Source organism: Maylandia zebra, linkage group LG2, assembly GCF_041146795.1.
Source record: "Maylandia zebra isolate NMK-2024a linkage group LG2, Mzebra_GT3a, whole genome shotgun sequence".
Classification (NCBI taxonomy): Eukaryota; Metazoa; Chordata; class Actinopteri; order Cichliformes; family Cichlidae; genus Maylandia; species Maylandia zebra.
Genome location: NC_135168.1, coordinates 14,714,140 through 14,726,153, shown reverse-complemented (window position 1 = coordinate 14,726,153; position 12,014 = coordinate 14,714,140). Strand labels below are relative to the sequence as shown.

The window sequence follows — 12,014 nt, the reverse complement described above, 5'->3', positions numbered from 1 at the left end:
AGCCTGATGGCATCCCCAGATACAATGAGTGCATTTATTCATATGCAGGGAACAGAATAAGCCCAAAAAGCATTCACAGAAACAATATCAGCTTTGAATTTCACTGAGTGACATCCAAAAAAACGCAAGAAGGACAGAAAATAATTTGACTTTTAGAAAGTGACAAATGTGATCAGACATGAGGTTGTAAGACTTTCATTACGTTTTCGTGACAATGGCTTTTGAAACGAATCAGTCCAGTTTTCTTTCTAGATGCTGACGTCAGGCGAGGGAAATCCAGCTTTTTTAATGTTTTCTCTAAACTGATCAATATTTATTATGTTATAGGTTATATCTGATTGAGGAAAAAATAATGAGAAAAATAATATACTCCACGATTTCAATGTGCGTGTATGCTTAAAAAAATTCACAGTCTTTTATCAGCAAATGAATTGAATCTCTTGAGCATATATATTCTTAAACATGTGATTTTTACCGGTCAGTTTTTAGCCAACAACACGGATTTTTTTTTTTTTCTTCAATTTAAGTCTCTGATCCTTAAATGTTGCCTTCACTGACCCACAATGTGTGTTGGGTAACGTATTATCGTACACGTCAGCCTTCAATTTCACTGTCCTGTCAGCGAGGAGGAACTTTTCCTTTGTCTTGGCTCTGTTGTTGCTGTCATTGTGGCGTTTTTCTTCATTCCACCAAGTTTTCTGTCTGTCAGCCTGAAATCAGGACAAGAGACGAACAGACCAGCAGACGTCATCCTTCCAGATTTTGGTGAACAATACGTGCACTTTTGTTTTTTTTTCTGCCCTCCCTCCCTTTCCACGTTCTCCACTTCTCCCTCGCAGGACACAACAAGTGTTTGATTCGCTGTCTGGTCGTGCATATTAATGAGAATGGGATAGCGGGCAGCTTTTAAAAGAGCTGCTGCCTGCCTCTCCACAGCAAGCGACGGGGAGAGAGAGACCTAAACGAGTGATTGGAGATTCATCCAAGCGCTCGGGACGCACAGACGGAGTTGCACAATCAGTGCTCCAAAGGGACCCCAAAAAGCTGAAATCCCCATTGCTCTTCACGTCTGCCTCCCAGTAGTGGATGCTATCTACATATCGAAAGACTTTTTGTTGATATTTCAGTATTTACTGCTTTGCAAGGCTCGGGTTTTGAGGAACTTCTTTTTTTTAAAAAAATCTTTTTGGACTTGTGAAGACATGCGTGGGTGCACGACGGTGCTGCTTTTGTTAGTGGTGGCCTTATGCTGCCTGAGCGCAGAAGGTAAACACTTTTTTCCTGTTTATCTTAGTTAAAGTTTGTCATTTTTCAAAATGGGCTGTGCGGCGCTTAAGCTGTGATAACTGAACAATTATCGGTAGGTCGAAAATAGGTGGGAGGTGAAAGCAAACGCCTGGTGTGTTGTGTTGTGTTCGTGAAAGGAAAGATTGAGGAATCAACTCATGCTGTGCAGAGTTTGTTTGAAACCAGAGTCAACAGCTGAAGTCAACTTTGCTGAAGGGACTCAGTGGTGCGTTTGCTTGCATGCCTGTGCTCCAAAAATGAATTTAGGTCGGCATAAACAGTGTGTTAGCAGTAGTGTGCACTCAATTAGGCACTTTGTTTGTTTCCTAGTATCCATAAACACTGAGATCTTGGAGCTGAACTGTAATAATGAATACCACTCTGGTGTAAGAAATCTGCTGTTATGATGAGCCTTATGTTGGCAAGCGTCCTTGCACCCTGAACAGCCCCCTGGGACATACAGCGTCTGGCAAGACAAGCGAAGCCACCCTTATGTAACTAAATTAACAGTAAAATATTCCAATTTTAGTTTTTACATAATTATTTAAAATGCATTTTTCTTTCTGTATCATAGTTTCATTCTCCTTTCGTGTCTGCAGCTGTCAAACTTTATGGGAAAACTTTGTCTGTATTTGCCAGGAGCATTATTATATTCTGATGGAAACTGACTTTTTGTATAACGTCTTTCCCACCATATAGATATGAAAGTAAACATATACATCATTTGAGAACAGGTTTAACGGGCATCTCTTTCAGTTCAGTGTGTAAAGTGGTGAAGCTGTTTGCCTTTGACAATATAGTAACACCAGTGTTTGCCCATTTTTATTGGCCTTTGTTGTCTGATATGTTGGTGCTCAGTCGCGCTCCACTGTGGGGGCTTGTGACAGATTTAGTGCCTGGCGGTCTGGACAGATAGCAGATGATGGATGAGGGAAACCTTGGACTATCCAGGTCATCACCTCCCATCACAAATATACAGCCCAGCAAAACTAATTTCCTCTGTGTAATATATTCACTACTACAGCTAGAAAACTTGCCCTGAACAGGCATCATTTTAAGTTGATCAGAAGATGATGGACAGACATTATTAAATATATATGTATGCTTCAGAAGTAAGATGACATGTAGCTTTAATTAAAGAGGTGCATAGACTCTCCCTTAGTGCTTGTAGTGCAGGAATTTTATAAAATTAGTGTCTGATAGAGAAGCAACATGATAGTGAGATAAATACAGGATAGCTGAAGTCTCAAGTTCTTCGTGCAAGGCAGTAAGACCTTTAGGAACCCATGCATCGTCTGAGCTTAACGGGATAAATGCAGCATGTTTAATTTTGCTGATGTGCAGTGAACAATCAGCAATAGCATAAAACTCGTACAGTGTGGAATTCAAGCCAATTTCCTCTCTACACAGATGTTTCCATTTTAGTCATGCTTAATATAAAAAGGGGTCTAACTGCATGCCAAATTATATTTCTATTTTAATGTGCCTTTGACTGTGACTTAAGTAAAAGCATGGAATTTCAGCTGTGTGTTGCCAGATAAAAATATAGAAACAGATAACGCCCACTTGTCCTTTGAATTATAATTCAAAGATAAAGCGGGAATACTTCGTTGTGATTCCACGCCAGTTTGCCGTCAGATCGCAAAGAATTAACTTCCCTGTCAGTTAAATACCTGTCAGTCTGACTGGAAGTAATTGAGCTTGCATGACAAGTTTATTAGATTTGTGTCTTAGCAGTGTAATGTGTGCATTATATTTCTCAACAGCTTACAAGTGCAGGTGCACCAGAAAAGGGCCCAAGATCCGATACAAGGATGTACAGAAGCTGGAGATCAAACCCAAACACCCGTTCTGTCAGGAGAAGATGATATTGTGAGTCAGACTCTGATTCTCTTTCAGTGTGTCACTCTCCATATGTCATTTCTGCATTTTCTCGTTTCTCTCTCTGCTTTTTTCCTCAGTTCTTATTCCTACTTTACATTCTTCTTTTTGCTTAATCCCTTGACATTTTCCTACCTGCTTACCTGTGTTCCCTGTTTTTCCCCCTTTCCTCTGGTTATTCATCCCCTTTTTCTTCCAGCGTGTACTCTGCACATGCTTTGAATACAAATCATACAATTAGCAGATTACCAGCATATTTAAAGCCGTTCCTGAAGCATAATGATACTCCAACATACTGTAAACATATTCAGCTGCCGCGCTCACATTTTGAGAACACCCTTTCGTTGGTGCCTAAAACACTCTGAAAGATTTGCAGCGCGATAAACTGATAATTTAATCACTCCCTGTAGACAGGAGGTGGGGATGATTTATTACCTGAAAAGGAGGGGATGAAGAAGGCAGCGATTTCCAGAACATTCCACAATGTTCAATTACTCAAGCATGAACATTTCCAGACTTTTATTTGTAAATTCAGACATCATGGGCAGTGTGAGATGTAAGCATCACATAATGATGCAGTCCATTAATCTATCTATTAATCTATTAAAGTCTAGTTAATGTAAGAATAATGTAATGCTTCTGTGTTCAAAAGACTATTTGTACTTAAACAATAAAAAATGGGCTAAATCACAGATCAGTGCTTGATCTTTCTGCCTCTCTCTGCCATCAGACATTTAACCTTTCAGGTCAAAGTTCAAGCACACATACAGCTAATATGCTCATTTTGAGCTACTGAGGAATGCACCATGAACTGATTCTTCTCCTATGAATTATATTTCAAAAGAAGTAACCTGTAGCGCTTTAAGACAGACACTCTCACCTGAAATTTATAAATACATTCATATTATGCGTACAGTCTGTACTACATGATTTCAGTTGATGTGAATGAAGCCCCACGCAAGCCAATAAAAAACTATAAAACGCTGTGTGCATTTCATTTTTTTTAAGTTTTTGCTTCAAAGCTAAATGAAGGCACAGCAGATGGGGATGTTATGTCAGCCTCCTGGGACTCTGCTTGGTGTTCAATGCACAATCTCTGCTGCCACCTGCTGCCACATTACAATATAACACAGAGGACACAGGCTGTGTGATGTGTGGACAGATTTTTATGCTCAAAGTGTATTCTACTTTTTACAAAAGGTTTGAGATAATATCCAACCATTTAAGTCAGTTTATCATATCAATTGATTTTAAACAGAAAACTAGGTCCTCTTATCTCACAATTTGCTGCTTTTATAGCAATTTTAATTAAGTAAAATTGATTATTAAGTTTTAAGTTTGCTGTTGTTCTGTTTTTGTTTTATCATTAATAATTTATTTAAGCTCCAAGTACATTTATACTATTAAAATCATTCATCTTATTACAGATGCCCTTCCGAAATGAGTACTTTATGGTAATCGGTTGTTGTTGAGTACAGCAAAGAAATTATAATATTTGAAAATTTTAGTGTGTTAATCAGTGTTTCAAATTTCATTTGAAAATTTCACCTTTCAAGTGCTGAATAGTTACAAAATAGCTGTTAGATGTTGTCTCCATCTATCCGAACGTTATATTTTTATGAATGTGATGTGCTCTTGAACGCCTTAAGGGAATTTCTTAAAAATTGAGCCAAATGTTAGCTTAGCTGATTACATTTTGAGGGTCAGAGGTTATGGTCACTCTAACCTCACAAAAAACATTTTGGGGCTTAACTCAAGAATTTACACTGTAAATACTAATAAATTTAACACTCTGTAAAAGTCATCACTCATGATAAAGGCTGAAAAGGGCTATTTGAATTCATGACTCCTACCTTACATATTTTATACATGAACTGCAACGTAACTGGCTGGCGGAGGAATACAGCTGCAAAGCAGAGGGATGATGTATAGTCACACATCAAGTCAGTCAAGAAATAAATTGTGTGTGCATTCCAAAAGAACAAACCTGTCAGAAGCATTATATTGTATTTGGTCTGCATCACCTCACAGGTCTGTTTTTCTGTGAGGGTGTTACGCGCCACACAGTCATCATTCAAGGTTGCTCTATTAGCATGAGATGGGGCCCACCAGCCGTTAGTGCCTGGTGAAAAATGAGTCTCAGCAGGCTCCGGAAAGCAACAGAAAGAAAGAGAGTGGGAGAGAAATGAGCAAGAGAGTCCCCACTTTGGTCGTTTGGCTTACAGCGCTTAGTTTGGCATTCTCAGCAGCCACTCCTAACCACAAACATGCACAACCTAGGAGCCCCATATACCATCTCCCTATTCCTACCTGTCCTCTCAATTTTCTGTCTTTTCCCTGGACTTCATTCATCTTCACCTTCCTTTTTCTAATGTCCTTATAACTCACGGAAGTTTTCAGTCAGTGGCTGTGTTTCAGCTACCTAGGTGAATGATAATGAGTCGGAACCAAAGCTCAAACGATCACGGTAATTAGGTTAAATGCAATATACACAGGAAGTTTCATGTTCTATCCATCAAACACACTCAGAACTCAGTTCTTCCAAAAGAAAGAACACAGAGCTATCTAACTAAGGCATCAATTGTGAAACAAAGGGACAACCAAATGGGCAGGAAAATAGAGGCAAAACTCTTTAATCTAATCTTTATAACCACTGAATTCCTTTGCAGTCAAGTCATTTAGCATTCATGGTTTGCTGAGCCTTTGAGTGTGTCACTGGATAGTGAGGCCCCCTAGCATGGTGGGTCTTTTGTTTTTTTATATTTACCACGCTCGCTTCTTTCATCTGAATACGCCACATACAGGCAGTCTGTCTCTGTCGTTGCCAAAAGCAGAGCATAACAGACAGATGAACTGATTCAAGGAGCTTAGATGTCACATTTTTAAGTGGCAGCTCCATAATATTGCTTCATTGCCAAAAAAGCTGGCAAAGCTGTGCAAGCGGATCTTTTGAATTCGGAGGGCATTCAGCTGTGGAAATGTTATTGGAGGCAGCTTAGAATAGCCACTAAAATTTGGGGCAAAAACATGTCAGATGTCTTACTCCTTAACCAGTCTCTATTCAGCAGACTCAGACTGGCTTTCAGATGGTTTGACTTGCTCACAACAGTGTTTTTACTCCAATGAAGTTGTGCCTTGAGTTCTTAAGCTGAACTTAACCCTCCAAGTCAAACTGAAAACTTTCATTGTGAAATGTTCTTATTTTACTCACTAGCCATTTTTGTTGTCATGATATGATAGCAGTCAGATTCCGGTAAGTGCTTGGCCTTTAGGGCCACTATATTATTTTTTTCATAAGTGATGTAGTCATTGAAATGTTAAAAGCGATCTTACTGAATAGCTGGCAGCCACATGTGCAAAAATAACTTTTTGCACATTTTAAAAATCTTTTTTAATTTTTATAGGAATAAATAAGAGTGTTCAAGAGTACATGTGTACTTGATACAGACTGGAAAACCTACATGTCATGTTTTGTGTTTTTTAAAATCAGTATTTAACCTTTGCTTCTTCTCGGCTCCTGTTCTCAGTGTGACAATGGAGAATGTGTCTCGGTTCAAGGGGCAGGAGTACTGTCTTCATCCCAAACTTCAGAGCACTAAGAACCTGGTCAAATGGTTCCGCATCTGGAAGGACAAGCACAGGTAATAGCCTAACACCAAAATAAATAAATAAATAAAAATCAGGTGATGTTAGTTAAAAGTACAGTCAGTCGTGTTGTTAGGTTATTTAATGTGTAATTATATATTTCAGCAAATTGATTTTCACAAACCGAAACATCTAAACATTTTACAAACTTAGAATCAATTAATTCATAGTACACAGAACAAACACGTGGCCTAGATAAATAAATAAATAAGACTAGATAAAATGTCATCCTCTTCCTGTATCTGAACAAAACCGTGCATGAACACATTTATTTATTCCAAATACTGTCACATTTACTTATGGTAGCAGAGTAGACACGTGACCTTCCCATCCCTGGACAGATGATAACAACCTGAATAAAAAAAACAACAGCAGCTGGGTATAAGCTAACATTATGCCAGCTAATGTTAGGCTCGAGTGCCCTGAAAATCACATTTCCTTCTGTTTATCAGAGACAAAGTGTCGCTAAGAGTCCCAGTCCAAAAATGTTAGATCCATGTTGTCAGCTGAGGTGAAAGCAGAATGACAGCCTACACTCACTACAGATAAACAGCAGCTAGAATTGTTTGTCCTATGGAGGCCACCATAGCAAGGATTTTACTCTTGCATTGGTAGGCGTAACAAAACAGAATTAAGTTGAGCGTGATCTGCATTCTACTGACATCTAGTGGTCATCTATCAGGTTCACATGAGAAAAAATTATATAAATACGTAAGTCAGACAGAGTTAGCTTAGTCAAACCCATAAACTATCGGTGTTACAGTTAAGGTCCACAAGTGTACTTTTTTTAGCTTCTATGTCCAATTTGCTGCCTTTCATGGGAGATAGAGTTTGTGCAGTTACATAAATGTACCAGTTTATATACCTAAACATAAAACACTGACGTAACAGAGATAACATATGCTGTTATGGAAACTTAACCCCTTTTAGAGATTTGTTAAAGTAAATAAAAGTAAGAATCTGAAGAACATTTCATGTATTTACAATATCGCACATCTCCATAACTTATATATATTGTCAAATGTTTACAAAACTTCACAAACAACATTTGATGTAACTAATGGTTATTTGACTTACTTCTGCATTGCTATCATCTAAAAGCAGTCAGGCTATTCTTTTCTGACAAGCCAGTATTTCCTAGAGAACTGTTACTGAATGTTTCCCTTTGGATTAGCCTCTACAGACCCTGAGATGGTTTTGTGGGAAAATCCCAGTAGATCAGCAGTTTCTGAGCTAGTTAAACCAGCCCGCACCAGCACTAACAATCATCTTCCCCATTTTAATGCTCAGTTTGAGCATTATAAGGTTATTTTGGACATGTCTACATGCCTAAATTCAGTGAATTGCTGCCATGTGATTGGCTGATTAGATATTATTAGATATGCATTAACAATCACCTAAACAGGCGTACCTAATAAAGCATTATCACCATTATTATTACCATGTTATATCTTCTTTGTCATTTCATTAAGAAGCAATGCATAAACCACTCATAAACATATGCACATAAAGTTTTTCAAGTTTTATCCCTGACTCCGGGCTGAAACCATATCCAGTGGCTATCAATAAAGATGTGATGCTTTATTGATTTGTTTTGTTAAAACTAGTCTTTTTAACTTCAGAGGTCAGAGTCAGGTCTTAGACAAAAGTCCTCTGGACGTATTTTTTCAAAAACAGTATTTCTAAGGGACACTGTTGGTTACAGAAGCATTAAAGTCATGTTCGTACTACATGTAAACATTTGATCGCTACTCAAACAGAGACACCTTTTTTAGGAGGCTGAAAAAAAACCTACATTGTTTGCAACCAAAGGAGCAAATCTCGTAAGAGATATATGTTTGTTTTCCACAGGGTGTATGAAGCATAACACCGTCGCTCTCAACACAAGGATCGTGTGAGACAAACAAAGGACACCAACTCCACCAGGACTACATTTGTGAAGTACAAGATGTAATCTGCATTGAAGCTGTACTTCTACTTCTTCTGCCTGAGATCTGTCAAGCGCATCAAGAGATATCTACAATTTGTACATAGGCTGGTGGGCTCGCTTTAGTTGGCCATCAGTGTAGTTACAGTCACTCACTACTCCAGTCTTTGCCACTGTAGTTATATTTGTCAAATTGTGGACAACGCCATCTGTGTTCAAACAGTTGTATGGTTGTTATTCAAAGGGGCTTCTGTTTTGTTTTGGCTTTGGTGAAAAATGTGCAAGAAAAAGAAATTCTGAGGAAAGGCAAATATTTCTCTTAAAAATACAGTGTATTGATGTTTAATCATTGCAGTTTCCACTTTTCCGTATCCTATTCAGTATGACAGGTATATTTATATAATCAGCGTATAAGGTTTGGCTACAAGGGCGCAGTTGAAATAATGGGATAAAGGTTCTCCATAAATTAGATTCTCTGTATCTGTAGAGGAGAGTCAGTCAGTGTGTGATTATATTTTATACAGAAGTTGTTTTTATTCAGACAGATTATGGAGGTCCGACAGTCAGTGTGTGTGTGTGTGTGTGTGTGTGTGTGTGTGTGAGTGTTTTAACTGTTTCCATCTTAATAAAAATTCATCTTCAGAGGGACAACTGAATCAATTTTTTTGCAAACTGTTCTCATACTTAACCTGCAGAGTGCACATTCAATAAATATAAAAAAATCAAACAGGTCATCTGTGCCATCACTGCTACAGTCTGTTTATTGGAAATTGTCCAAATAAGTCATTACTAAGGACACTAAGAATATAAGAATCCTAGCTGTTTATGACGAATGACTATATATTTCCATATTTTCACACTGGTTGAAATATTTTTTTAACTGACCTACATATCGTGGCATCCATAAAAATATGAGGCAGGCCTGCGATAGCACCAGTAGACAGCATCTTGATTTTAAAACCTATTTAAACTCTTTAACGCCTGCTGAAAATATAAAATAATAATAATTAGAATAATTTTAGGAAATATTTGTCAGACAGAAGTAAAATGTGCTCTGGGCTTTACTGCACCTACAACAGTAAAGCAAAAGGAAATTACAGTGACATTATCAATAGTTTCAAACTCTGCCCAGTGAAATAGTCTGGCTTACTGGTGTGTTTTTTACTAGTTTATGGACAATAAGGAAGCTCAGTGGCACAAAAGAATGATCTATAGCAAGATTTGGTTACATAGAAAAAAGTTTCTTTTGTATGTCTTCTTTTTGTTGTATGATTTATATATATATATATATATATATATATATATATATTGATGGAGGAAATGTTGGCTGTTATCAGAATTGTCATTTATGATGGAGTTTGTGTTATTTTGATGTTAGAAAGGCATTGGAAAAGTAATGCTTTGCTAGGGACGATTTGGCTGAATCTTCCAAGAGTCTGAATTACAATTACTGCCCACACAGAAGACAACACTCACAACAATTTAAGCTGTATGGCCATTATGGTTTTTTTTTCATTGGTTTTCTTTTTCCTATAGTCCTATATGGATGACTTCAGTATCTCCTAACCAATTCTTTCATTCTTCCTTTTGAATATTATTATTCCTATTATTATTATTATTCCTTTGGCACATTATATATATATATATATATATATATATATATATATATATATATATATATATATATATATATATATATATATATATGTATGTATACACACATACACACACACACACACACACACACACACACATACATACATTCGTAAAGAAGCATTTTGGAAGTGGAAACATATAGCCTATACGTTACTGAGAATAAAGAATAAATTCATCTTAAGACTTTATAGCATCATGTATGTTGTATTACTGCATTATAGCTGTTTTTTGCTATTTAAATCTTGTTTTGGTAACAGATTCTTGGAGGGTGTGTGTTTGAAGCCCGCCAAGCTCACTGTTAGACCTTCCTTAGATTGTTAAACAATAAACACAGCAATAAAGTGTCTATAGAGTGTCTATAGAGCTTGTGTCAGCTTGTGTTTGTATTTAATTCATTTAATTGAATTATTGAATCGTAGTTCAACTGAAACAGCAAAGAAACCTTTTTTTCTTACAACTTATTCCACCAGGTGGCGGTAAATACCCATTCAGTCACATTTAATATCCTGAAAGTGACTTTGCTCCACTGTATTTATACATAAAATACATTTATGTTAAGTAATATAATGCATAACTAATATAGTACATTTATTTATCATGTCACTATGTGCAGTATAGGCAGGCTGGATATCAAATACGTGTAATGCTCTTTTATTCACTTTAACAAATCTCTAAAAGTGGTTACGTTTTCATAACAGCATATGTTATCTCTATTACTTCAGTGTTTTATTTTTAGGCACATAAACTATTCATTTAATGATTAATTAACTTGCAACTATCTTTATGTAACTGCACAAACTCTATCTGCCATGAAAGGCAGCAAATTGAAGATAAAAGCTCGAGAAAAAAAAGCACACTTGTGGACCTTAAGGTTACAATTGTTACACATATAGTTTATGGGGTGGACTTTGTTGTAAAGGCTCAGGTTTATTATGCTGCCAGCATATGAAAAAAGGGGTGCTTATTAAAGTATATGTAGTTAAAGGTTTTAGTTTATACATTTATTCATTAGTTTTATTTGTAAGAAGCAATGTACAAAAACACTGGAAGAGAAAAAACAAACAAAACAAACACATATCTAACATGCAAGTAATAATAAAAGAATCTTTGCATTATTAAGCATACAATAGCAATAGTACTTTATTATTTCTAAAATATAAAAAAGAGATTATTAGACTGAATTTACAGCACTGTGCAAAAGTCTCTTGCCACTCCTTTCTTTTGCTTCCAAGGAGCCAGACTTCCATGTAATATTTTAAAGTGAGCAGCAGTTCTCCAGGCTTTCTGAAATTATTTCACAATCTTTCTTTAGACATTGGCTGCTTTTTCTTTCATTTTCAGTCCATTCCTTGTACCAGAGCATTTTTTACATTTTCTACTGTTTGTGAAGCCATTCAAGTATAAAAAAGCCACACAACTCAGGGGAAAAACCAGTCTTGCACAATAGTGTAATATAGCCAAAACCAAATTTGAAATCTATTTTTAGTCACTTTGTTACTAGCAGAATGTTGTAAAAACACATTTGGTTATACAAAAAAAGTGAAACACAACATAGTTTGCCACAAATAAAATGTTTTTGCGCTAGCAAGGTGCCTCCTAAAGAGAAATAAGCCCAAGT

General features: G+C 36.7%; 1 protein-coding gene across 1 annotated transcript; it reads left to right on the top strand.

Annotated features, from left to right (window-relative positions):
- Positions 1 to 834: 834 nt before the first annotated feature.
- On the top strand, positions 835 to 10,757 carry cxcl14 (chemokine (C-X-C motif) ligand 14). The gene is made up of 4 exons (XM_004553606.6): positions 835 to 1,266; positions 3,054 to 3,159; positions 6,696 to 6,809; positions 8,665 to 10,757. Exons 1-4 carry the CDS (start codon positions 1,203 to 1,205, stop codon positions 8,678 to 8,680), a joined length of 300 nt encoding a protein of 99 aa, XP_004553663.1. The 5' UTR covers positions 835 to 1,202; the 3' UTR covers positions 8,681 to 10,757.
- Positions 10,758 to 12,014: the final 1,257 nt, after the last annotated feature.